Source organism: Cervus elaphus, chromosome 25, assembly GCF_910594005.1.
Source record: "Cervus elaphus chromosome 25, mCerEla1.1, whole genome shotgun sequence".
Classification (NCBI taxonomy): domain Eukaryota; kingdom Metazoa; phylum Chordata; class Mammalia; order Artiodactyla; family Cervidae; genus Cervus; species Cervus elaphus.
In genome coordinates this window covers 12,776,530-12,803,592 of record NC_057839.1, presented here as the reverse complement: position 1 = coordinate 12,803,592, position 27,063 = coordinate 12,776,530, and the positions used below count along the sequence as shown (strand labels likewise).

General features: G+C 47.6%; 1 protein-coding gene across 2 annotated transcripts in view; it reads left to right on the top strand.

Moving 5' to 3' along the window:
- The window catches only part of MAP1B (microtubule associated protein 1B), a 93,362-nt gene that overhangs the window by 59,261 nt on the left and 7,038 nt on the right, over positions 1-27,063 (top strand). The window contains exons 1-4 of one of the 2 annotated variants that reach the window (XM_043887933.1): positions 7,119-7,461; positions 10,559-10,641; positions 13,087-13,227; positions 18,977-25,478. In XM_043887933.1, coding sequence (XP_043743868.1) covers positions 13,096-13,227; positions 18,977-25,478 — 6,634 coding nt within the window. In that variant the 5' untranslated portion in view covers positions 7,119-7,461; positions 10,559-10,641; positions 13,087-13,095. Of the gene's footprint in view, positions 1-7,118; positions 7,462-10,558; positions 10,642-13,086; positions 13,228-18,976; positions 25,479-27,063 lie in introns of those variants that run through there. The other variant, XM_043887932.1, reaches the window with a different exon arrangement.

Here is a 27,063-nt window from a genome sequence, read left to right as displayed (position 1 = left end):
GAAAATAAAGCCATGCCCACCAACCAGGCCGAGTATCATGGCAGTGGATACGTAGTGTGTTTTGGGTTGAATTTGTAGAACAGGTGTTAGGTACTACTGGATTATTTTAACATCTCTGGAATATTCTGCCCTGACTCTCCTTTGTGTGGGGGTGGTTGGAGTTTGCAAAGCAGGACAGCACTGCGGTTACAGGTCCCATCGGGGGCGGGGGTGATGGCCAGCCGGAAGTCAGCAGCACCACCACTTCACTCGGGCTTTTCTCCATCACCTTCACCAGCTCTTTCCTGATTTTACCTGCCCTGTAAATAGTCACATTTCCCAGGACTGCTTTCAGAAAAAGGCTCTTTCTGTGTTCTTCCAGAGCATCACTCAAAATAGTGCATCACTGATGCCTCCCAGATCTGTGCTTCTGACCTATGGCTCTAGCATCAGATCCGCATTTCTGCTTCTCCGTTGGACAGAGCCACCTGACTCTCCCACGGGAGAGACCTCAAACTCAGCATACCTCAAGTCTAACTCAATGTCTTCTGTCTTCCCTCCTGACTCTTAAAATGGCTTTTGGCTAAGACCCTAGGCTCACTAACTGCCCAGGTTTCCACCCTTCATTAATACTCCCTTGGGTTATTACATAAATGCCTTGTGCCTCATTTTTCTCATCTGTAAAATGGGAGTAATGACTTCCTCCCAGGGTTCATGTGCAGATTAAATGCGATAACCGCACATAAATAACTTAGGTCAGGGCTGGACCCAGGGCGGGTATTCAATATATCTTAGCCATTTTTTTTTTTTTTTGATAATTAAAGAGGAGATTTTATTTTCCAATATACATGGACCATTTACAAAAAGTATTATACAAGGATCATAAACAAACACTGGATAAATTACAAAATTTAGCACAAAGATGGATGACATTTTCTGACCACAAAGAAACTATACTGCGTGCTTAGTCACATCAGTCATTTCCGACTGTCTGCGACCACATGGACCATGGCCCACCAGGCTCCTCTGTCCTTGGGATTCTCCAGGCAAGAATACTGGAGTGGGTTGCCATTTCCTTCTCCAGTGATTAAGTATGAAGTGAGTGAAGTGAAGTCGCTCAGTCGTGTCCGACTCTTTGCGACCCCATGGACCGTAGCCTACCAGGCTCCTCCGTCCATGGGATTTTCCAGGCAAGAGTACTGGAGTGGGTTGCCTTCTCCTTCTCCAATCTTAGCCATTTTTATCATTCATTCCTTTATCAAATATTGATAGAGCTCCTGCTGTGTATCAGACACTACTCCTGACTTGCATTTCCCAAATTAAACACTGTCAAAACTCAAAGTCTCCCCATTAAACTCTTTTCCCTTCAGGGTAGGTCTCATTCATGTTTTAATCTCAATGCTAGTTTCTGGAGTTAGCACTAATTTGCCCAAATTGAACTTTAGAAAGGTGTGTTCTCTAAGTAATTCACATTGTCTTAAACAGGGAATAGAACATCTCTTACAAAGGAAAGAAAAGAACCAGTGAGATTAAAAAATATTCTCCAAAACCTCCTCTGATCTCAAGAAAGTGAGGTCTAGTTGTTGAACCATAGAAAAGTGTCATTTAGTTAAGAAGTAGCTGATATTAGCTATCTTACAGTTGAACCTAATTCTTGGTAGGGTATCTGGCACATGACAGGTATCCCTGAATACAAAAATAATTCCGAAGCCTAGATCTAAAATTCTGGGAATATTCTACAATATACAAAGGACAATGTATCTTAGATAAACCTTTTTTTTTAAACAGTAAGGTTTCAGACCTTGTAAACCCCCAGAAAAATCTGGAAAGCACTGGGAGGCATTGACAGGAATGGGGATCAGGATTAGACAGGCCAGACTGAAAGCTTCGTTCAACAGCTTATTTTATTTCTGTGATGCTGGATACGATAGCTAACTCTTATTAAACAATTTACTTCATCAACTTCAATTTCCTAATCTGTAAGAAAAGGAATAATTAAAACAGTTGATCTTTGTGATTGGGGTCGCGAAGTGTCAGACATGACTGAGCGAATGAACTGAACTGATCTTTGTGATGGCTCAAATTAAAAGATTTTATAAGCCATGAACTGCATCACAGTAAAAGGGAGTGTTAGTATTTCAGCATCTACCGCACACACCAGCTAGAATAACTGTCTGCAGTATGCAGAGGAATTGCCTTTGGCTGCTGTAGGAACACATCAGTCACCTATGATATTTGGCTGTGGGGCTGAGGCTCAGCTTTCTCTCCTCTAGAGGGAGGGGTAGGTGGAACATCACCAGGACTCCTTCAGTCCCCTCCGTTCTGTGAGATGAGGACATTTTGGTTCCTTCTGCCATAGGACTGGCAAATTCTCAAGGCTCATGAGTAGGAGGTTTTCTCTTTGACTCCTTACATCTTCCTGGTGGATGGTAAAGAATCTGCTTGCCATGCGGGAGACCTGGGTTCAATCCCTGGGTTGGGAAGATCCCCTGGAGGAGGGCATGGCAGCCCACACCAGTATTTCCTGCCTGGAGAATCCCCATGGGCAGAGGAGCCTGGCGGGCTGCAGTCCCTGGGGTCACAAAGAGTTGGACAGTCTGAGCAACTAAGCACGGCACACAGCCTGGCCTCTTAGAGGCAGAAGGGACTCCTGTCTCATGCGTGAGGAGCATATGCATTTTTCTCATCTGCAGCAGGTTGTGTTGAGAACAGGGTGCTCAAACCTCCAACCTTGTAGCCCAGAGCTGCTGCTGCTGCTGCTAAGTCACATCAGCCGTGTCTGACTCTGTGTGACCCCATAGACGGCAGCCCACCAGGCTCGCCCGTCCCTGGGATTCTCCAGGCAAGAACACTGGAGTGGGCTGCCATTTCCTTCTCCAGTGCATGAAAGTGAAAAGTGAGAGTGAAGTCGCTCAGTCGTGTCTGACTCTTAGCGACCCCATGGACTGCAGCCCACCAGGCTCCTCGTCCATGGGATTTTCCAGGCAAGAGTACTGGAGTGGGTTGCCATTGCCTTCTCCGGTAGCCCAGAGAACCGGGTCCATAGGCTTGGCACATCTTCCTCAAGGTTTAAATGTGCAAACATGAGGAAAGCACTTTGCAATGGTAGAATGTTAGGTAGGTTTGATCTCTGGAGTTGGCGCCCCCAACAGGTTACTACATTGCCCTTCACGAAGTGTGCTTTTTTAAAAAAAATCTGTAGAATCTCTACTTTGTGAAGAAACAACCGTCAGGTTATCTTATCACCCTCAGCTGGTGGCAATATTGGGCACTCCTGTTTTCTCTGTGGATGTTCTCCAGGAAGCCAGCATCTCTCTTTTTTTTTATTAACTTATTTTAATTGGCATCTCTCTCTTTTTTTTATTAATTTAAATTGGAGGCTAATACTTTACAATATTATTATTTTAATTGGCATCTCTTTTTATTAATTTTAATTGGAGGCTAATTACAGTATTATAGTGGTTTTTCATCAACACCATCTCTAAGATTTATTTCTACTTCTTTTAGCTGGAGCATAAAGTAGAGAAAAAGAAAAAGTAGACAAATGCCTTTCTTCCACTTCTAAGCCTAGGTAGCCAGGATTCTCATCTCTTTGGCTTGAGACCTTTTAGAAAAGGGAGTGGGGAAAGGGAAGATTACCAAGGAGAACGGGATTGGGTAGAAGAAAACCTCGAAAGGGGGATTTAGAAAAAGGGTACACTGAGACCCTGCAGAAGGAATCGGACCTGTCGTCCCTGGTGCCCCGTTTCCCCACAAGCTGTGCTCCTAGTGTGAGCAGCTGGGACAGGATGGGGTGGAAATGCAAAAGAAGGCTCCCCTTGTCCCCAGGAGCAAGGGTGTACACATCTTTGTGTGGTGAACATATCTGGGGTGTGAGAACCTTGGCAATCTGGGCAGTTTGGGTTGTTTGCTTTTCTGGGCATTTAAAGGACAGAGAAACATACAACAGAAGATGGCAGAGAACCCAAGAGAATGATGGCATGGAAGGACCGGCAGACATAAGGAAAACCAAATGACAACAAAAAAGAACAGTTCAGCCCAGGAAATGTGGAGAAAAACAGGAATAGACTCACATTCTGTAATAACTGAATTCTCTGTAATGTAAAAGATATCTAAGGTTCTGCAAAAGAAAAGCTCCCAAGTAATGATTAACTTATTTTAATTTTAATATTTATGAAGTCTCCTGAACTCTTATTTATAATGGAATTAAAAAGACACTGAAAACTTAGAGAGTGACACGACACTCAGGAGCATATATCAGCGTCGAAACAAATGCAGAAACAAAACAAATTTATTTCCAACAGAAAAGAAAGGCCATTTCCAGGAATATCAGGGAGAAGGTGGGAGAGAACTGGGCTCCCATTGTTCAGAGGAAACAAAGAGGGGATTGGCCTGGGGCTGTGTGTGGGAGCCAGCGTGCCCTCTGCAGGGCGAGCGGGCGGGCACTGGCTGGCCAAGGGCTGACCCAGGCTCCCTGTTTACCTCTCACAAACCAGTCTTGGCATCGCAACTTGAAAACCTTTATTTTGGACGAGGTGGATTGGGAAAAGAGGGAGGAGGGGACTGTGTCGCAGCCTTGGCTGTGAGTGGCAGCACAGCGTGCGACGCGGGTCCCAGGCCTGCTCGCCGGTACCGTCTGTGAGGCCGTGGGCAAGTCATGAGACCTTGAATGTTTGGTCCATCAAGAGGGGAACAGGGGTCTGCTCCCATCACTTCAGAGGACAAGGCGGGAACTCTGAAGCTCTCTACACCAGAAGGGCTTACTGCTGTGTTCTCGTGATGGGCTCTCTGCTGATCAGAGTGGAATGTTCTCGCTTCCACGAATCTGCCTTAACTTAGGTATGTCTATTGATCCAGGTGGGCTAGCATGAAGCACATGGAAGGTGCTCCCACACGTGTGTGACCTGAAAACCAGCTGGCAGGGTTGGGTCACGCCCCTGCTGTCTTTGCCTCCTCCTTCCCTGTTGCCTCTGGGACAGACACACCCAGCCTTGAAAGAGTCCTCTTCCCAGCCCCAGGCTGAGAGCTGAAGAGCAAAGATGAGAAAGACAAGGGTTGATTTGGATGTGTGAGGGCGCCTGTCCGGAGTTTTACTGCCTGGGGAAGGGGGGTGTGTGTGTGGGTCTCCCTGATGGCCGGTGCTCTGCGGTCTGCCCTGACGCTGTGGATCTTTGGGGACTGTGGAATCAGGAGATACAGAGTCACCTCCTAGCACCGTGTTTTAAGGGTGTCTCAGTGGCAGGGGGCACTTCCCTGGTGGCTTAGAGGGTAAGGAATCCACTTGCAGTGCAGAGACCCGGGTTTGATCCCTGGGTGGGGACGATCCCCTGGAGAAGGGAATGGCAACCCACTCCAGTATTCTTGCCTGGAGAAGTCCATGGACAGAGGAGCCTGGCGGGTTATAGTCCATGGGGTTGCAAAGAGTCGGACAGTGGCAGGGGTGAAGGGCTGAGTTGTCCAGCCTGCCTCGTGGTCACGCTCCCCCAAGGTGATTTCTTGTTGCAGCGAACCAGGAGAGGCTTCTGTTAGGTATGGTCCTGGGTCTCCTCCCAAATCCTCCCCCGAGTCCTCCTATGGGCACCCCCTTGAGAGGCACCATTTCTCATGGCCTTGCGGAAGGGCCGGTACCAGAAACCCAAGAGTCCGTTCTGGTTTTCCCCAGGGCCAGGAGTTGGAGGACTTTGCGGGTGGAGGACCCTTCTCCTGGCCCGTCTGTATCAGTGATGCACGGCCCTCCTCATCACCCACTCCTTACTGAAAGGGTACCCAAGCAGTCTTGATTCTTCACACCCATTTCTTGGTTATGTTTGCATATGTTCATTTTCTCGGAAAAGCAAGTTGTCGGGATAAGGTTCTGCTTTGTGATCTTTAATGGAGATGGAAATGACAGAGTCATCCTCACGACATGCAGTTGTCATCCTCTTAGAGACAGTTTGAGAGGTTTCAGCATTGCGAGTTGTTACTTTGACAAGGGTTTCCCCCTCCCTCGGTGCTCCTGCAGCTCGGACCACACGCCATCCTTTGTGCTCGGCTGTTTCTTTAAGCAGCTGCTGAGACCGTTGCTGGTGTTGCTCTGGCGTCAGGGATGCTGCAGCCTCCTCAGCCACTGTTTTGGGGCCGACATTTGAGGTGTGTGGGAGAGAAGGGCCAGCTGTGTGCGGGCGAGAGGGCTCTTGGGTTTTATGGGGCTTGCTTATGGCTGTGCCTCAATAGATAGTACGTGTCTTTTTAAATTTAGCCATCGTCGGCCCTTTCTGAAACCAGGAGAGAGCCTGTGTGTGTGTGTGTGTGTGTGTGTGTGTGTGTGTGTGTGTGTGTGTGTCTGTGGAGACAAGACCCTATAAGCATCCTAAAAGTTATATACCTAGAAAATGATGTTTTGCTTTCAAAGATTTCAGCATCACCTGGATATAGTCAAACACAAACCACTGAAACAGCCCATCCTTAAAAGACATAGAGTTAATCAGTCAAAATTTCAGTAATTAAAAAAAGGCCCAGCAATAACTGAAACATACAGGCTTGCTGAGTTTCAGCGAGCCTTTGGGAGCACGCAGACAAAAGTCCCGTTGTGTGTGAGGGCCCTGCAGCTTCGGGGCTCCCTGGGCCTTCCTCTTTTGATTCCAAGGTGGAGCAGACCCCTTTTTGTCACATAACAGCCCCTCCCTGCCACCCAGGATGCAGCCTTCACAATTGCCCTGCGTTTCGTAGGGGAGCCCTCAAAGACTTTTCCTTTTCACAGTAATAAGTGACCCCATCAGTCCATCTCCAACGCTTGCTTTTGCTTCCCCGAGACGAGGGCTGAGGTGACCTGACCATCCATCCGGGCCCCTGACGGTCTCCCTGTGAACCGCTGCTGGAGAATGCGGCTCGGGGGCCGAAAGAGGCTGCCACTCTGCTGTCTGTCTTTCCTGGGAACTTCTTTTCTGAAGCGGCTCAATGAGACCTTTGCAGGCGAGGGTGGTGGCCTCTCCTTCAGAATGCCTGGCCCGTTTCCCAGGGTGAAACACTCCCCAAATATGCAACTTTGTGAGCGGCCCAGCAGCCTAAGCCCAGAGCTGCCTGCCGCCAGGAGAGCTGGCATGGGGTGGGGGCACGGCACGGGCCCCTCGTGCAGGCCCAGGGTTCGCCAGATGCCAGGAAGGCCCGGCCCCCGGTTACGTCGTCGGTCTGGGGCGAGAAACTGGCCAACAGTTGGCCGTGATGAGAGCTTGAAGCTTTCTCTCTCTAAATCCCCTCCTTCGTTCAAATCTGATCCTATAAAAAGGCTTTTGTTGAAGAAGCAGCCATGGCATCTTGGTGCATGTCTGTGTCATTGCTGTCAGTATTTCCAAAGATGGGCAGAAAAAACGTCTTTGGTTGAATTCCTGAGCCAACAGGCCCCCAGACTGACTTGGACCGATAGAGGTAAATGGCAGCTGTCACATGGCATTTGTTTTGTTTGCAAGTGATGAAGCCAACGAGGAGAGGAACTTCTTGAGGATGGTAAGAACCTGCTTCCGGGGAGCTCAGCATCAGGTCCTCACGGCGTGTTTGGGGAAGGGGTTGGCGCTGGGCTGTGCCTGGACCTGCCCTGGGAAGGGCGTGCTCAGCAGGGTCTGGGTATTGTGTAGATTGCTTAGGCGAGAGAGGAGTTCTGGAGAGGGAGCTGATTCTGGGTGCCTTGCTCGATCTGCTTTTATGGGCTCCTGCAGAACAGAGCCATGGCCACTCTCCTACCCTGGCAACACGCTCTCTGAGGCTTTGGGTGCAGAAAAGAGTCAAAAGTCTGATCAAGGAGATGAACACTCACTTCTCCTTAGTCTTAAGTTTTTGCCTAGTTTTATCTCCACTTAAGTGTCCCTAAAGCTCCTGAAGTCTTTGTTTCAAGGAGGCCACTGATGGAAGGACCTGGAAAAAGGAGGGTTTTTTATGTTTTTCTGGTTGTCATTTTATGATTTGTGTGTTCAGTTTGATGTTTTTTTGCTTTAGCTTGAAATGCACATGCTTGTCAAAAGCAAAAACTAAGCCAGAAAGCCATGTCCAGAAAATTACAGACTTGAGCATTCGTGATAAACAAATGTTCTTTCCCATGGCTTAATTGAATTATTTTTTTTGAGGCTCAGTCCTTCACCTGTTCAAACTGTGTGACATTGTTTCTTCATGTTCATGCATTTGAGTGAAATATCATATACTTTTCCTTAACTTTACCCTCTTTTTTTGTGGGTGTTCTGTCTTTGCCCTTTCCCCCCTTCTTTTGGCCAATATTCTTCTCCTAATGCTTTTTGAAGGCTTGCTTCTTTCAGCACATCTCTGATTTTATTCCTCTGGATCTTCCCCTTGGCACTGAATGCCAAGCTCTCCCCTGGCATTCAATGTCTGTGCCATGTCTGTTCTTCCAAACCCTCATCCGCAGCACAGTGAAGCGGTGGACTCTGTAGCCTAGATGCAGGGCTCGGCTTGACCACGTCTTAGTTCTGTGACTTAGGGCTAGTTCTATAGGCTTCATTGTCCTCAACAGTACAAGGAGATAAGCGTGGTACCTATGTCACAGAGCTCGTCTGAGGACTAAATGAGTTCGTACTTGTGAAGTGCTTGAGACAGTGCCTGACACCATTATTGTTTAGTTTGGGCTTCTTCCATTTCTAATGTGGGGTCTACTGGTAAATATTAGCTGTTAGCAATGATAAGACCATGGAGGAGGATGGACTTGTCAGCGTGATGGTGCTAAGTATTTCAACATGTTCTGTTTCTGTAGTACTTCTGGTATTTGATGATATAAAGCAAAAAAGCCCTGACTAAAGCTGCTTTCCATTTTTCTTAACCTCTTTGTTGAGATTCAATTCATACACCATACAATTCACCCCTTTAAAGTGTGTTCTTCAATGGTTTTGATACACTGCATTATTTTTTAAGAATTTCTGGTAAAATATATAAAAAATATAAAATATGTCATTTTATCCATTTCTAGATGGCATTAATTACATTCACAGTGTTATGCAATACCATTGCTATTCCCCAAACTTTTTCATCACCCCAAAGAGACACGTGTACCCATTAAGCAGTAACTCCCCATCCCCCACCTCCTCTGGTAATCTCTGATTTTCTGACTCTGTGAATTAGCCTGTTCTAAGTAGTTCATGTAAATGGAATCATACAGTTATCTGTCCTTTAGTGTCTGGCCTATGTCACTTGGCATAATGTTTTCAAGGTTCATATTGGTTCCACTATCAGAACTTTATTCCTTTTTATGGCCGAGTTATACTCCATTGAATGGAGAGACCATAATTTACTTATCCAGTCATCCATCGGTGGACACTTGCGTTGGCCCCACCTTTTGGCTATCTTGAATAAGGCTGCAATGAACATCGATATACAAATGCCTTTTCAAGTTCTTATTGGATTGGCCAAAAAGTTCATTTGGGATTTCCCATAAGGTGGTACAGAAAAATCCAAACAAACTTTTTGGCCAACCTAATACTTTCAATCCACTGAAAAATGGAACTGTTAGGCCATGCAGAAATTCTATTTTAGCTTTATGAAGAACGGTTGATGTTTCCCTGGAAAGCCGTTGCTCTTCGGTCATCTGTCTTGTATACTGTCCTCTGGTGTTTGTCTCCCTCAGATTCCATTCCAGCTCCTCCTGTCCCCAGGGTTTTGTTTTCCTCGCTTGTCTACCCTCCCAACCACATGTCTCCCAGCTGGCTGGCTGAGGGACACCCTTCTGCTCCGTCACCCACTGGCAGTGCATATAGCACCCACCCTGACCACACATCCACCTGATCCCTTTCATCTCATTGTCTGAGGAAGGACAGGCTTGTAGGAGGTCATCCGTAGGTCCCAGACCACCCCTGCTGGAGGGGATTTCAGCCACATGCTGTTCCTAAAACCTTTCAGATGTGGGGAGCCAGGGGTGTGGAGCCAAAAGTCCTGCAAGGATTTCAGCCCTTCTTAGACAGGCTCCTTCATTCTCCCATCACCTTGGTCTTATGTTCTCCATCCACTTTGCTTTTTTTTTGTCCACCCTGTCCAGAGGGAGAGTTGTTCTTCCATCTTTATTTGCTCACAGTTCCTGTAGTTTTCTAGGAGTGAATTAATGAATAAATACTGCAGCAGACTATAACCCGCCTCAGACAGCCATTCTGCTTGTTGGGCTAATTGTTAGCTTGGGTTTCTGGATGTCATTCATTTCACAGTAAGGCTCCTAATTAATCTCAGCACTGTTCTCACCAGAAGAAAGGCTGATATGGAGAAACATCCCCAATTACCATAAGAAAGGGGATGTGGAGAGCCCCGTTGAGTTTTCCTGGCATCCACCCCTTGTCTCAGATGAAACCCGCCCTTCACACACAGGCAGCCTGGCGATCAGGCCTGACAACTAGAGGGTTGTGAGAGCCGGCAGAGCCCCAGACCACACAGACCCAGCTCGGGAGGAGCCTGCCGTGGCTATACTCTTGTTTAGTGACACCCATTGTGTTTCCCAGGACAGTGGAGAATCCTGGTGCCCTGAGCGGCAATGCCTCTGCTGCCCCAGAGGCAGGCGGGGTGGTTTTAATCCGGAGAAAGCTAACGGTCTCTTCTGTCTGTGTTTCTGTGCCTGCAGGACAAAAGATCCTTCATCACCGAAGTGACGTTTTAGAAACAGTGGTCCTGATCAACCCCTCAGATGAAGCCGTCAGCACTGAGGTAAGCATGTGGATCTGTGGAGCCTCACACAGTGGACAGAGCCCCAGCTGATGAGAGGGGATGGGGCAGTTGGTGAAGAGGGATAAGGAGGGGGAGCAAGTTCTGGGTCCAGGGGTGCTTCTGTGGCCCTGGCCGGAGGCTGGTTCTCTGCATCAGCACCACCTGACACTGCCCCTTTCAATAAGGACAGCGTGGAGGACGCTGGCCAGACCGTAGGGTTCTGTAGAGGTGAGGGGTATGGAATGCTGGGGGTACCCAGAGAGAGTGCTGCTGCTATGGAGTCTGGCTGGGATGTCGCAGGGTGATTAGACGCAAGCCTTCAGGCTGAGACGGCTGTGACCCAAGTGTGGAGAGAAAAGGCTTCTCAGACGCAAGCTTTCTCAGCACATCCTGCCCAGCCCCTGGTCACGGTTGAAAGGCAGGATAGCACAGTGGTCAGGAATATGGGCTCTGCCGCCAGACTGCCTGGGTTCTACCACCCACTAGCAGGTAGCCTTGGGCAAGTTATTGACCATCTCTGTCTCAGTTTCTGTCTTTGTGAAATGCAGATGCTAATAGCGCTTGCATTTAGTGATGTGTCCAGACGTGTTGAGTGATCAGAACAGAGCATGGCACACGGCAACCAAAACATCAATGCTGGCCGTTCTTCTTATTGTTTTTATTGCCACCATATAAAACTTTTGCCAGAGAGAGTGACTGGCTATTTCAGAGCCTACTGTAAGATCAGAACTAGGCTAACACCAAGAATCTTTGGTCCCCAGGCCAGAGGAATTGATGCATCTCCATTTCCCAGTGTCTTTACTGCAATTTGGTACCTTTAGGGTTGAATTGCTTCTTGGATGTCAGAATAGCCACAGACCCAGGTGCCTCCACTATCCACGGCATTTCTTCTGCCCACACTGAGCATCTCTGTGACTGTAGATTGTTTTCTTTTTTTAAATTGAGATACAGTTCACACCCATAAAATCCATCCCTTTAAAGTATGCTGTTCATTGGGGTTTAGTTTATTCATAATATTGTGAAACTGTCATCAACATCTAATTCCTGAACATATCCACCACCCCCCAAAATCCCAAGCCCATTAGCAGTCACCATCCCCCCATAACCTCTGGCAACCACTAATCTACTTTTTACCTCTATGTATTTTCCTGTTCTGAATATTTCAGATTATGGAATCATACAATCTATGGCCCTTTGTGCTGGGTTTATTTAAGTTAATATAGTATTTTCCAGAGTCATCCACGTGTAGCCTATATCAGTACCTCATTCCCTTTTATGACAGAATACTATTCCAGTGTATGGGTACACAATGTTTATTTATCCATACATCAGTTGATGGACATTTGGGTTGTTTGCCCTTTGTGGCTGTTGTCACATAGCCTGCTTTGATCCCATGTCGTCTGCTCTGGTTGACCAGGACCTCTTTGACAATCCGTGAAGGTACAAGATTGAGGCAAATGATGCACTAGTGGTCTCCCTGGCTATTAGAATCAGGAAGTAGATACAACTTCGAAAAAAGCTGGAGGCTGAATATATGTACAGGCAGATCGCCTGGAATAGCTGTGAGAAATGGAGAAGGAAAAAATAAGGAATTTCTTTGCAGAACCCAGGCTCACCTGTGGAGCAGATGGGGCTGGAACAATGACTTTGGTACACGTGCACTTCCTTGGACTGTGGGGTTCGTGGGGACAGTGGGTCACGTCCTGTTTACTGTCCATTCCCTCCACCAGCGCCTCGCATGATGCCTGGCAGTCACTCTGTGCTGAACTGAGTCGGGCTTAGAACGCATAACCTGGTGTTTGGAGCGGTGATTCTGCTGAAGGACAGGCTGGCTCCCTTTCATTTAAAAGAACAGAGAGTCCTTTCGTGCAAACGGTTCACAAGTCTGTTTAAAAGATTCCCAATCAGGGTGGCCTTTTGTTTATGTTCAAGTTCAGTATCAGGCACCCTCCTGATGCCAGTGGAGACTGCTTTTGGAGCTGTGTGTCTTCTTGGCAGGAAGGGGGTCCTGTCCTGGCTGGGAGGGGCTGACTTGGGACCCTCCTTGGAGCCCTGTGATTCCCGAGGGAGCAGTTGGGGGACCTGCCCTGTACTTGGTGAGTCAGCCTGTGAGATGTTCGTGTCTCGCAGACTGCACGCTGCCAGCAGGCACAGCTGTGCAACGAACCATGGCCAGCTGTGCAGACTGCTTTGGAAAGACACGGAAACTGAGGGGAGAGCCAGCTACCGCTCCCGTCTCGGCTGTAGCCAGACTTGGAAGGGGCATTCATGGGCAGCTGGTGATCATAGTCGCTGGCTCTGTCCAACACCCCGGGCCGGTGTGAAGACCGGGAAGTGAGTGATTTTTGCTGGTTAGGAACCGGAGGCGCTCCAAGGGCCAGCCTGGTCCTGCGGGTGGGGGGCCAGTGCCCACCACGGCTCAGTGCTCCCCATGCTTCGTTTCAGGTGCGCTTAATGATCACGGACGCCGCCCGACACAAGCTGCTCGTGCTGACGGGGCAGTGCTTTGAGAATACCGGAGAGCTCATTCTCCAGTCCGGCTCTTTCTCCTTCCAGAACTTCATAGAGATTTTCACCGATCAAGAGGTAGGCTCCTGTCTGGGAGTATCCATGCTTTACAGTTGCTCGGTTATTGTTGTAGCCTTAGGCTGATCTTTGAAAGCATTTACGGGAGATAGGAGGAGGGGATGGGGTGTCCTACTCCTTTGAAATAAGCAAAGCCACGTGGTACAAGGTCCTGTGGCTCATCACCAGAGGAATTTAGAGCACTCATCTCTATAATTAATTGGAACCATTCTGATTGCCCGATGGAGGCGGGGGATGGAACAGTCATCATTTTACAGATGGCAGAGATGATGGAGGAACCTGGAATGACAGAGCCCACCAGAAGGCCCAGGTTGCCTGTTTTCTGAGAGAATACCCCAAAGATCTCTTTAGGGGGAGGATTTAACTGCCTTGGTCTCTTTTAGTGCTTGTAACTTACTTTTCTTGGTCAAATTTTTCTGATTTCTCTTACTTTTAATGCCTGGCCCCAGTATTTGAGCTTGGGCTGCTTGAGTAGCCCAAGAAAGGAGGCAGGTAGGAAAATGGGGTGCATCCATAGGACACGTCCACGCCCGAAGAGAAAAAGGGTTAGAATAGTTGGACTGAAGCCTGATCATTAACACTTCTATTGAGTATATCTTACTCACGGTGATACATGATGAAGTACTGAAACCAACAGGATGATAGTATTATTTGGTCAAATCAAAGATTTTAATTTGGTTATTTCTGCTTGAGAATTTTATCTGGTTAGGAAACTTCTCTTTCCAAAATAATGCACCTCTGTCTCCTAGTTAGAGTGACAACTCGGGGCCGTCAGCATAGCCGCTTGGGGCTGCCCGTGGCTGATAGCAGACTTCTACAGGGAGAGGTCGAGGGACGTGCTGACAGGAGGAGTTACAGCATCTATTTAAAACCATCTTCCTGAGAACTTCCTGAGAGGGCGGCCTCTTAGTCTCGGGGGTGTTGGGAAAGGCCATCTGTCTTTCTGCATTTAATCTTCCTTGGCCCCGCAAATCACAGAGAGGCCTCTGTGTACTTTCCATCACTGGCAAGAGCTGTAAATAAACTGCCCAGCTTCATTAGGCTCACCTGGAGGCTTTTTGTAAAAAGACTGGTGGGATGACATCACTGTGTTGCTCCGCTCACTGGGGAGGAATAAAAAGGAACATTTTACTTGGCATTTGAAGCTCCGGCTTTCAGAAGCTGTGATGTCATCTGGGCCCCAAGGCAGATAGCCCAGGCTCTCCCCACAGCAAGGAAGGGCCCCGGGCGCCCTGAGCTGGTCCCACCGTTACCACCTCACAAGGGAGGCCTGTGCCCTGTGTCTCTGCAGAGCTGTCCCCTGTCTTCCTCCAGGGCTGCTGGAGTTCAGGCTGCGTGTCTTGATCGTCTTGTATCTGTGGTGCCCACACCTAGGAAAGGCCCGACACAACCTTGTTCCATGGCATTGAGATGCCCAATCCAGGGCATTAATTCTCACTCTACCCACTGCCTTGAGATGCGTGGATGAGCACCGTAACGTCAGAATCTTTTGCAGGATTGTGTCCCCAGGTTCATGTTGTGGATTTGTCTGGTAGCTAAGAGGTCACACACGCTGTCAGCACCTTGGCAGGAGAGAGGGCTGCAGAGGCCTGGAGCCAGCCCCGGGGCCCAGTCCCACGTGCAGGTGGGCCATTGCCTGGCTTCCCCATGTTGGGTTCAGCCCTGCACCCTCAGCTTGTTAATGTGCGCATGGGTGCCTCTCCTACATTCCTATTCCAGGTTAGTGTCTACCCCTGTCATAGGTTTGTCTTTTTGGCAGTAAAATAGAATTGAGGACATACGTAAAGGAAAGGGTTTGTCACTGCTGGAATTTTAAATCTGGAGGCATCACAACCCCCACCCATCTGGACCCCAAATGTCTTTAAATAAGGCACAGTGTTGTGAACATTGCTGCTTAACACACATGAAAAGATCGCTAGGATTTTCCCTTATAGACTAGGTCAGTGGTATTGGGGTGCTGTGGGAAGACAGGCAAAGGGAAATACATAGGGTTCAATTTACTTTCTTCCCCTTGTTCCAACCAGAGCACCTGGGCCTTTATCTTTTTTGCATTCTGGACTTTGGAGAAAGGATGCCATAGCCAAAGTGGACTGGAAACCATGGGACTAGGCCAATGGTTAGCGGCTTTTTAGAGCTCTGATCCTTATTGTTGCCTTGGGGAAAGGTTTTGAGGCCAGAATGACTCAGTAACTAACTGATCTTAAAGGCCGTTTGGTGTCTACTTTTGTTCCTTTTATTTAGTCCTTGAAACATACTAGTCACTCCAGAGAAACCAGAAACACAATTTGGCAAAAACAAAATGACACATTAAAAAAAAAAAAACCCAAGAATAGCTAAAAATAAATGGGCTGAATAACAGAATTATCGGTACATTTTAAGCTTCAGCTTTGGGGAGTCTTAGTCATTGGAGATCAACTAAAAAACCAGAACCTACAGATAGGATAGTCATCTGGCTAATCCATCCCTTCCCTCAAGCTGAGGCTGGTGAAGTCACCATCTCCTGGGGACATTTTTCAGTCTCTCTGTTGGGAAGTTTTTCCTTATATGTCTCATCCTATCTTCAAGGAAGGAATGTGATCCCTTTTCCACCTGACAGTGGCTTAGATCTTAGACGCCCTTTACTGCCAATTTTTTTCCCCCTGCAGGTTTATCATTCTCAGATCTACTCAGTGTTCTTCATAAACCAAGATATTAAAAGTCCTTACATTCTCTGACCACTGTCCACTGGTAGGAAGCAGGCACAGGGGTGGAGATGCGTGAAATTCAGGAGCTCAGCCTTGGCCATGTCTCAGTGCCTAGGCGTTACCAGACAATCACATGCAGGGTCCAGAGCTTGGGGGATGAGTGGGCTGGCGATGTTAACGTGGAAGCCACCAGCACGTTAGAAAGCAGATGACATAATCTAAAGGGAGAAATGTGTTAGCGGAGAAAGGGGCCCAGGTCTAGCATTCAGAGGCTGTGTCCAAGGAGAAGGAACCAGCAATTTTAATTTGTTTGTTTTTGGTCCAGTTTCTCTAAAACGTTATGACTCACTGGATACCAAACTTCTGGGGTCACTGACCAGGTTAGGATTGTGAGAGTTAGTGACTTCTATAGTTTTCAATATAATCTTCAATAAGTCTAAAAGTAACTTTTGACCATCACCATCCACCATTAAATGTTAATGAAGGAGGGCTCTGAGGAGCTCTATAATTAACATAATTTGGGGGGGGGCGCTCCTTTTAAGAAAAAGAAGAAAATTATTGATAAACAATTAAGTACAGGACTTTGGGAGGGGAGCAGACCACTGAGGAGACTTGAAATTTAAGCTTCTTTAAGCCTTATGATAAAGGCACTTCACTGTCAACTAAAATCTCTGAGTATTTTCTATGGATGTTGTTGATACACACCCCCTCTCCCAATCCTACTTTCCCAGCTGGTTTACTGGACTTTACATTTATCCCTTAGAATGCCTCTGTTAAGAGTTGACTTAGGCATCATCATTCCAATGTCAAGAGCTTTTCTAAATGTCTTAATTCTGCCATCCCACATTTCCAAGGCCTCCTGTTTTCATGCTATCCACAGATCTGATAAGCCTGCCTCCACCATTTTCATTCAGGTCATTACCAACAGGACCTAAATGAGCCCATCACAGACCCCTTTCCAGGCTGACACAAACCAGCAGCTATAAGTTCAGCTACTGTCACAATGTTCAGAGATCCTTTGAAACATCTTGCTAAATCCCAGAGATACGCTGTCTGTTGTATTTCCTCATTAGCCAAGCATATAATCTAATCAAAAGGAAATGTAGTTAGTAGGGTATGGTTTAGAAATTACATTCTTATTTCATTAATATTATCTGCATAGTCACTTCCTATATCTTCCTTCCTCTTCCAGTATGCCTGCACTTAATTAGAAAAGGCAATTAACAAAAAGGACTATCTTTACCCTGAGCAGTATTTCTTCCAGTACTGTCTCCCATCCATTTTTGTAAGAACAAGGTGGGGGGGGGGGGGTAGCAATCAGTATTCTTGAGAAGTACTCATGGGCTCTGGTCACTTCCCAAATGTCCACTTCAGGAGGAGAGCATGTACTGAAATTGGCCAAGTTCAGCACAGCTCAGCAAGCATCTACTGAACCTGATGGTATACTGGGGAAACAAAGATAAAGAGATACAGAGAGAAGATGTGTTTCCTCCTGTTCAGGAACTTCTGGTATAATGGGCTCTACTAGCTACCATTTACTATGATAATTTCCAGATTCTTTCAGAGAAGGCCTCAGTTTCCAAGTCTAAGACACATTCACAGGTTTTCTGGTCACTCCGCATGTTGCTGGCTCTTCTTCGTTGCTCTCATCTGTTCCTTGGTTGAGTGGGCACTTGTGACACCCAGTCTCTGCCCCTGAGGACCCCCTCTCTCCGGCATGTGTGCTGGCACGGGTCTGGAAGTCAGTTCTGGGGGCTGCTCCAAGGTCATAGTACTTACTCCTCTTCCTCCTTGATGGGCTGGGTTCTTGTCTTGTGCATAGCGCACTGTTGCTTCTCCAAAAGAAGTAGATTTTCTATCTCTGGGCACTGCTGACTTTCTTTTGTGCTTTCTCCTGTACATCACAATTTTCCATTCACCAGCCTCTTGGCTGTTTTTTTTTTTTTTCTCTTGGCTGTTTTTTAAGGCCCTTGACTTCCTAAGAATTCTGTGCAGCCTTGTTTTCTTTGGGAGTCATTTCCTTTGTTTCATAGGAGCTCTCTGGGTAGAGGTGAAAAGCCGAAGGGTACAGAGGTATTCCTTAAATCGTTTTACCTTCTCCTTGAGCTTGGTGATTACCTGCTTCACATAGAAAGAGCCAGTGACTGAATACCACCTATACACAGCTGGATCATATCTTTACCTGCCACACCTCTCAGCTGAATTTGATTTTAGCCACTCAGGCCCGGCTTGCTCTGAAAAAAATAGGAGTTAGAATGTAGCAGAACATCCCACCTTGGATTCAAACAGGAGCAAATGGGGGACAGATCTGGCTACTTGCTCATGTAATACCCAACTGCTCTAACCATCACGGTTTCAGAGTATCTGTATTTGCAGAAAGTCTGCTGGATGACCCACTCATGCTTTACATAGTGTGAACTGATGCCAGAACAAGTAGTTTTTTGTATCAATGTGCAGTCTATAACTTCCTGTCTACAAGGTGCAAAAAAAAGCCAGCAAACTTTGTTCTTCTCTACCTACCAAATTCTAAATATTGACACCATGTGCACTATATCTAAATTCTTTTAATGTGTCATCAGTCCTTTTAGCCAGGCCCAGTGGAATAAAAGAAAACATTTTATATCAGTGGTGAAATGACTCACCTAGCCTTCTCCTGTGATAGTTTATTACTTTTTAAAGGGCATTTTTGCATGGCAAGTACCCAGGGGTGCTGTGCAGAGTGTTTCATAACCACATAGGCACTGATCATCCAGACGGTCACTGGCCTTCGAAGCTGAGCAGAATTCTGAAGATCCCCTGCGGGGCAAGAACAGATGGTGGCGAGGTCTGAGGTGGGGGGGCAGGGGGCAGGGAGAAGGCAGAAGGGAATGGAAGGAGCAGTCAGGACAGAGGCTGTTAGCTTACCAGTATGGAAATATTTACCTACCAACACCTGACATTTGCCCTGTGTGCATCTGATGATCCTGTAATACCTAGTAATAGATGGAGGGGCTGGATCAGTGATGACAGTCACTTAAACCGGTTTTTTTTTTCTTTTTTTCTTATCATTTTTTTTAAAATCCCAGATTGGGGAATTACTGAGTACCACCCATCCTGCCAACAAAGCCAGCTTAACCCTTTTCTGTCCCGAAGAAGGGGACTGGAAAAACTCCAATCTTGACAGACACAATCTCCAAGACTTCATCAATATTAAACTCAACTCAGCATCTATATTGCCAGAAATGGAAGGACTTTCTGAGTTTACTGAGTATCTCTCGGAATCTGTGGAAGTCCCGTCTCCCTTTGACATCCTAGAACCCCCCACATCAGGTGGATTTCTAAAGCTCTCCAAGCCCTGCTGTTACATTTTTCCAGGAGGGAGGGGTGATTCTGCACTGTTTGCAGTGAATGGATTCAATATGCTCATCAACGGAGGCTCCGAAAGAAAATCCTGCTTTTGGAAGCTCATCCGACACTTGGACCGAGTGGACTCCATCCTGCTCACCCACATTGGGGACGACAATTTGCCTGGAATAAACAGCATGCTCCAACGGAAAATTGCAGAGCTGGAGGAGGAACAGTCCCAGGGCTCCACCACCAATAGTGACTGGATGAAAAACCTCATCTCTCCCGACTTAGGGGTTGTATTTCTCAATGTACCTGAAAATCTGAAAAACCCAGAGCCAAACATCAAGATGAAGAGAAGCATAGAAGAAGCCTGCTTCACTCTCCAGTACCTAAACAAATTGTCCATGAAGCCAGAACCTCTGTTCAGAAGCGTAGGCAATACCATCGATCCTGTCATTCTTTTCCAAAAAATGGGAGTTGGTAAATTGGAGATGTATGTGCTTAACCCAGTCAAGAGCAGCAAGGAGATGCAGTATTTCATGCAGCAGTGGACTGGCACCAACAAAGACAAGGCCGAACTAATCCTGCCTAATGGTCAAGAAATAGACATCCCAATTTCCTACTTAACGTCAGTCTCATCTTTGATCGTGTGGCATCCAGCGAACCCTGCAGAGAAGATCATCCGAGTTCTCTTTCCTGGCAACAGCACCCAATACAATATCCTGGAAGGACTGGAAAAGCTCAAACATTTGGACTTCCTGAAACAGCCGCTGGCCACCCAGAAGGATCTCACGGGCCAGGTGGCCACCCCTGCTGTGAAACAAGTAAAGCTGAAACAGAGGGCTGATAGCCGCGAGAGTTTGAAACCAGCCGCAAAACCACTCCCTGGCAAAACTGTGCGAAAGGAGTCAAAAGAAGAAACCCCTGAAGTCACAAAAGGGCTGGAAAAAGCACCCAAGGTTGAAAGCAAAGAAAAGGTGACGGTGAAAAAAGACAAACCTGTGAAAACCGAGACCAAACCTCCAGTGACAGAAAAGGAGACGCCCAGCAAAGAAGAGCTGCCCCCGGCCAAAGCTGAGGGTGCCGAGAAGCAGGGCACAGATGTCAAACCCAAAGTCGCCAAGGAGAAGACAGTGAAGAAGGAGACAAAGCCAAAACCCGAAGAGAAGAAAGAGGAGAAGGAAAAGGAAAAGCCAAAGAAAGAAGTGGCTAAGAAGGAGGACAAAACACCCGTCAAGAAGGAGGAAAAACCAAAAAAGGAAGAGGTGAAAAAGGAAGTCAAAAAAGAAATCAAGAAAGAAGAGAAAAAAGAAATCAAAAAAGAGGTTAAGAAAGAAACCCCACTCAAGGAAGCCAAGAAGGAGGTGAAGAAGGAGGAAAAGAAAGAAATTAAAAAGGAGGAAAAGGAACCCAAAAAAGAAATTAAGAAACTTCCTAAAGACACAAAGAAATCACCTACTCCTGTATCTGAAGCAAAAAAACCGGCTGCATTAAAACCAAAAGTACCCAAGAAGGAAGAGCCTGTCAAGAAAGAGTCCGTGGCTGCTGGGAAGCCAAAGGAGAAGGGGAAGATTAAAGTGGTCAAGAAGGAAGGCAAGACTGCAGAGGCTGCGGCCGCAGCCCTTGGCACCGTGGCCGCCGCAGCAGCCGTGGCTGGGTTAGCAACCACCGGCCCCGCCAAAGAACTCGAGGCGGAGAGGTCCCTCATGTCCTCCCCCGAGGATCTGACCAAGGACTTTGAGGAGCTGAAGGCTGAAGAGGTCGACGTGGCGAAAGACATCAAGCCTCAGCTGGAGCTGATCGAGGATGAAGAGAAACTGAAGGAAACTGAGCCCGTCGAAGCCTATGTCATCCAGAAAGAGACCGAAGTCATCAAAGGCCCCGCCGAGTCCCCCGATGAGGGAATCACCACCACTGAAGGGGAGGGGGAGTGTGAGCAGACCCCCGAGGAGCTGGAGCCTGTTGAGAAGCAGGGGGTGGAGGACACCGAAAAATTTGAAGATGAGGGAGCAGGTTTCGAGGAGTCCTCTGAGACTGGAGACTATGAAGAGAAGGCAGAAACTGAAGAGGCGGAGGAACCGGAAGAGGATGCAGAGGACCACGTGCGTGTGAGCACCTCCAAGCACAGCCTGGCGGAAGAGGAGGAGAGTGCCAAGGCTGAGGCGGACGTGCACATCAAGGAGAAGAGGGAGTCTGTGGCCAGTGCTGACGACCGAGCCGAAGAAGACATGGACGAGGCCCTGGAGAAGGAAGAGGCCGAGCAGTCTGAGGAGGAGGGGGATGAGGAGGACAGAGCTGAGGACGCCAGAGAGGAAGACTACGAGCCCGAAAAGGCTGAAGCGGAAGACTACGTGATGGCTGTGGTGGACAAGGCTGCGGAGGCCAGCCGTACCGAGGACCAGTATGGGTTCCTCACCACGTCCCCCAAGCCAGTGGGAGCCCAGTCTCCCGTTCGAGAACCTGCCTCTTCCATTCACGATGAGACTTTACCTGGAGGCTCGGAGAGTGAGGCCACTGCCTCTGACGAGGAGAATCGGGAAGACCAGCCTGAAGAATTCACGGCCACCTCCGGCTACACCCAGTCTACCATTGAGATATCCAGTGAGCCCACCCCTATGGATGAGATGTCTACTCCACGAGACGTGATGAGTGACGAGACCAACAATGAAGAGACCGAATCCCCGTCTCAAGAATTTGTAAATATCACCAAATACGAGTCTTCATTGTATTCTCAGGAATATGCCAAACCTGCTGTGACATCTCTCAATGGACTTTCTGATGGGTCAAAAACAGATGCCACTGATGGGAGGGACTATAATGCTTCAGCCTCCACCATCTCACCACCCTCCTCCATGGAGGAAGACAAATTCAGCAGATCTGCTCTACGCGAGGCCTACTACTCTGAAGAGAAAGATGCCAGAGCTAGTGCCACGCTGGAGATCAAAGACACGGTCTCACCAGTTTTGGATGAAAAACTCAGTCCACCCAAGAGCCCATCCCTGAGCCCATCTCTGCCATCGCCCATAGAAAAGACCCCCCTGGGTGAACGTAGCGTGAACTTTTCCCTGACACCTAATGAGATTAAAGTCTCAGCAGAGGCAGAAGTTGTCCCAGTGTCTCCTGAGGTGACCCAGGAAGTAGTGGAAGAACACTGTGCCAGTCCTGAGGATAAGACCCTGGAAGTGGTGTCTCCATCTCAGTCTGTGACTGGCAGTGCTGGCCACACACCATACTACCAATCTCCAACTGAAGAGAAATCTAGTCACCTTCCCACAGAGGTCATTGAAAAACCAGCAGCAGTCCCAGTGAGCTTTGAATTCAGTGATGCCAAAGATGAAAGTGAAAGGGCTTCCATTAGCCCCATGGATGAACCTGTGCCTGACTCAGAATCTCCTATTGAAAAAGTTTTGTCTCCATTACGGAGCCCTCCCCTAATTGGATCCGAGTCTGCATATGAAAGTTTCCTAAGTGCAGATGACAGGGCTCCTGGCAGAGGTACCGAAAGCCCCTTTGAAGGAAAGGATGGAAAAGAAGCCTCTCCAGACCAAATAAGTCCAGTTTCTGACATGACTTCCACTGGTCTTTTCCAAGACAAACAGGAAGGGAAAAGCACAGATTTTATACCAATAAAGGAAGACTTTGGTCAAGAAAAGAAAACTGATGATGTTGAAGACATGAGTTCTCAAGCAGGACTGACCTTAGATGAAAGGAAGTTAGGAGGAGATGTTTCTCCTACACAAATAGATGTCAGTCAATTTGGATCTCTTAAAGAAGACACAAAGATGTCCATTTCTGAAGGCACCGTCTCAGACAAGTCAGCTACCCCTGTCGATGAGGGGGTAGTGGAAGACACATACTCTCATATGGAGGGTGTGGCCTCGGTCTCCACAGCTTCTGTGGCCACGAGCTCATTCCCAGAGCCAACGACAGACGATGTGTCTCCCTCGCTGCACGCCGAGGTTGGATCCCCACACTCCACTGAAGTAGATGACTCTCTTTCCGTGTCTGTTGTGCAAACACCCACCACTTTCCAGGAAACAGAAATGTCTCCATCAAAAGAAGAATGCCCACGACCAATGTCAATTTCTCCGCCAGACTTCTCCCCTAAAACAGCCAAGTCTCAGACACCAGTTCAAGATCACAGGTCAGAACAATCCTCAATGTCTATTGAATTTGGCCAGGAGTCCCCTGAGCACTCCCTTGCTATGGACTTTAGTCGTCAGTCTCCCGATCACCCTACAGTGGGTGCAGGCATGCTTCATATCACTGAAAACGGGCCCACTGAGGTGGACTACAGTCCTTCTGACATGCAGGACTCTAGTTTATCCCATAAGATCCCACCAACAGAGGAGCCATCCTACACCCAAGATAATGATCTCTCTGAGCTTATCTCGGTGTCTCAGGTGGAGGCTTCCCCATCCACCTCTTCTGCTCACACCCCTTCTCAGATAGCATCTCCTCTCCAAGAAGATACTCTGTCCGATGTTGTTCCTCCCAGAGACATATCCTTGTATGCCTCACTCACCTCTGAAAAAGTGCAGAGTCTGGAAGCTGAGAAGCTCTCCCCTAAATCTGATATCTCTCCACTTACCCCGAGAGAATCCTCTCCTTTGTATTCCCCTAGTCTTTCAGATTCTACCTCTGCAGTCAAAGAGAGCACAGCAGCGTGCCACAGTGCCTCTCCTCCACCGATGGATGCAGCGTCCGCAGAGCCCTATGGCTTCCGTGCCTCCATGTTATTTGATACGATGCCGCGCCATCTAGCCTTGGATAGAGATTTGACCACACCTGTCATGGAGAAGGATACTGGAGGGAAGACACCTGGAGACTTCAGCTACACTTATCAGAAACCTGAGACAACAACCAGGTCCCCAGATGAAGAAGGTTATGACTATGAGGCTTATGAGAAAACCACCCGGAGCCCAGATGTGAGTGGCTATTACTATGAGAAGACCGAGAGCATCACTAAATCCCCATGTGACAGCAGCTACTCCTATGAGACCATGGAGAAGACTGCCAAGACTCCTGAAGATGGTGGCTACACCTATGAGATTACTGAAAAGACCACCCGGAGCCCGGAAGAGTCTGGGTACGCATATGAGATAAGTGAGAAGACCATAAGGACCCCTGAAATGAGTGCTTACAGCTATGAAAAGACTGAGCGATCTCAAAGGCTCCTGGATGACATCAGCAATGGCTATGATGATTCTGAAGAGGGGGGCCACACACTTGGGGATTCCAGCTACTCTTATGAGACCACTGAGAAAACTGCTGGTTTCCCTGAGTCTGAAAGTTACTCCTACGAGACATCGACAACAACCACTCGATCCCCAGATGCCTCTGCATACTGTTATGAGACCCCAGAGAAAATCACTCGAGCCCCCCAGGCGTCTTCATATGCCTATGAGACTTCAGAGCAGTGCTACATGGCCGAAAAGAAGTCCCCCTCTGAGGCTCGCCAGGATGTGGACTTATGCCTTGTGTCCTCCTGCGAATACAAGCATCCCAAGACGGAGCTCTCACCCTCCTTCATTAATCCCAATCCTCTCGAGTGGTTTGCCAGTGAAGAGCCAACTGAAGAATCAGAAAAGCCCCTCACCCAGTCAGGAGGAGCCCCGCCGCCTCCTGGAGGGAAGCCCCAGGGCCGACAATGTGACGAAACCCCTCCCACCTCAGTGAGCGAGTCCGCCCCGTCCCAGACTGACTCTGATGTCCCTCCAGAGACTGAGGAGTGCCCCTCCATCACAGCTGATGCCAACATCGACTCTGAAGATGAGTCGGAAACCATCCCCACAGACAAAACCGTCACCTACAAACACATGGATCCACCTCCGGCCCCCATGCAGGACCGCAGCCCTTCTCCACGCCACCCTGACGTGTCCATGATGGACCCGGAGGCCTTGGCCATCGAGCAGAACCTGGGCAAAGCTCTGAAGAAAGACCTGAAAGAGAAGACCAAGACCAAAAAGCCTGGTACAAAGACCAAGTCGTCCTCACCTGTCAAGAAGGCTGATGGGAAGTCCAAGCCCTCTGCGGCTTCACCCAAGCCAGGGGCCTTGAAGGAATCCTCGGATAAGGTGTCCAGAGTGGCTTCTCCTAAGAAGAAAGAATCTGTGGAAAAAGCGACCAAAACCAACACCACTCCTGAGGTCAAAGCTGCACGTGGGGAAGAGAAAGACAAGGAGACCAAGAATGCCGCCAATGCCTCCACATCCAAATCGGTGAAGACAGCAACTGCAGGTAGGTGGGAGGTGTTGGCATTCTGGTACAGGACACTGCAATTCTACTTTAGCCACAGCCTCTGCCTTTCCACCTGACTTTGTACTGGGGAGGGGAGAGCACAACTTAGTGCCCTTCCTTTCACCATTTTCTTTTGCCACAAGGTAGGGAGCCCCGCCCAGGGTAGCCCATAGACCTTGGGGGGCCCAGGGTAGCTCCGATTTCCCAGATGCAACCCCTGGGTTTGCTCCCTTTTGCCAAACTGCAGCCTTGTCTGAATCTTCAGAACCAAGGATGTGTGTTTCAGGCTCCTCAGGAAGATTCTGTTGACAGTGGCTTCAGCAATGCTGGCCCCAGAATCAAGCTGAGGTGCCATGAGCCAGGAGTTCCCACAGGCCTAGGGAGACCTAGAGTTCCAAGGCAAGCCTGGAGTAAACAGCATAGGTCCAAGGTTTAGGTTCCATTTTTTAAAATAAAAATATTTTAATTAAAATGATAATATTTTCAAAATTAAATCACCCGGCTGGAGATGCATCTCCATTCAAGGCAATGTTCTGTTTAATCAACCAGTGAGGTCAGTTGACCACTGGGTACCCAGTACAAATTGAGGAAAGAGCATCCAAGACTCTACTTATTCCACTCTGACCACACTGCCTCACTAATAAGAGACTCAACATTTTGTTTTAGGTTGAAATTCAACTTGGCAGGAGCAGGCATCCCTGCCTTCAGATTCTTAGACTTATCAAGTTCTCGGCAGTGATTTGGGTTTTTGGTGAATCCGGGTTTCTGATGACCCAGCTTCATTTTGTTGCTTCAAACCAATTACAGGGATTTGAATTCATATATTTTATTTGCTTTACATAGTTCCTTGAGGGTTTTAGATCACAGTTCACAAACATGTAAAGCAAAAAATAAGCAACACTTTCTTGATTTATTATGGAAAATCTGACAGACGAAACTTTGAGACTCTAAAATTCAGTATACTTTAGGAAGTACTAGTTACAGGTACAAGTTTTTACTTTTAAGCAACGTGAAGCATCAATTTCAAGACTCATATCAGATTTCCTTTTTATTTGCACATAGAAAACAAACTGAATTTGTTCATGCTTAGAATTAGTATAGAATCACCAGATAATAAATCTTGATCTAAAGGACTTGACAATGACCTGCACTTAGGAGAAAACATGAAATCCATTCAAACATATGTAAACACAACTGAAATTTGCTACCAAACTCATGAACTTACACTATAGCCCACACAATTGATTTTTTTATCACTTTTTTTTTTGTCATTTAATTTTGAGGTAAAGTGAGTTAATTTGAATTTACATTGAAGATGCTTTCCCAACAGATTTTTTTAAAAGACAAAACTGCACTATTAATTAATTTTAAAACAAACCTGGGTCAACTTCTAGTGGTTCTCTCAGTTTGGGCTTCTATGAGCAATATTCACTTGGTGTCAATGGGAGTGGTTCAAGGTGCAAGTGGAAACTGTAGGCATTTAAAAATATTAGATGAACTGTAACTCACAAACCTCTGCTACAAGTCAGAATTCTTTGGGAGATTTACACATGAATATGTTTAGGGCTTTTAGCTTAGGTTCATT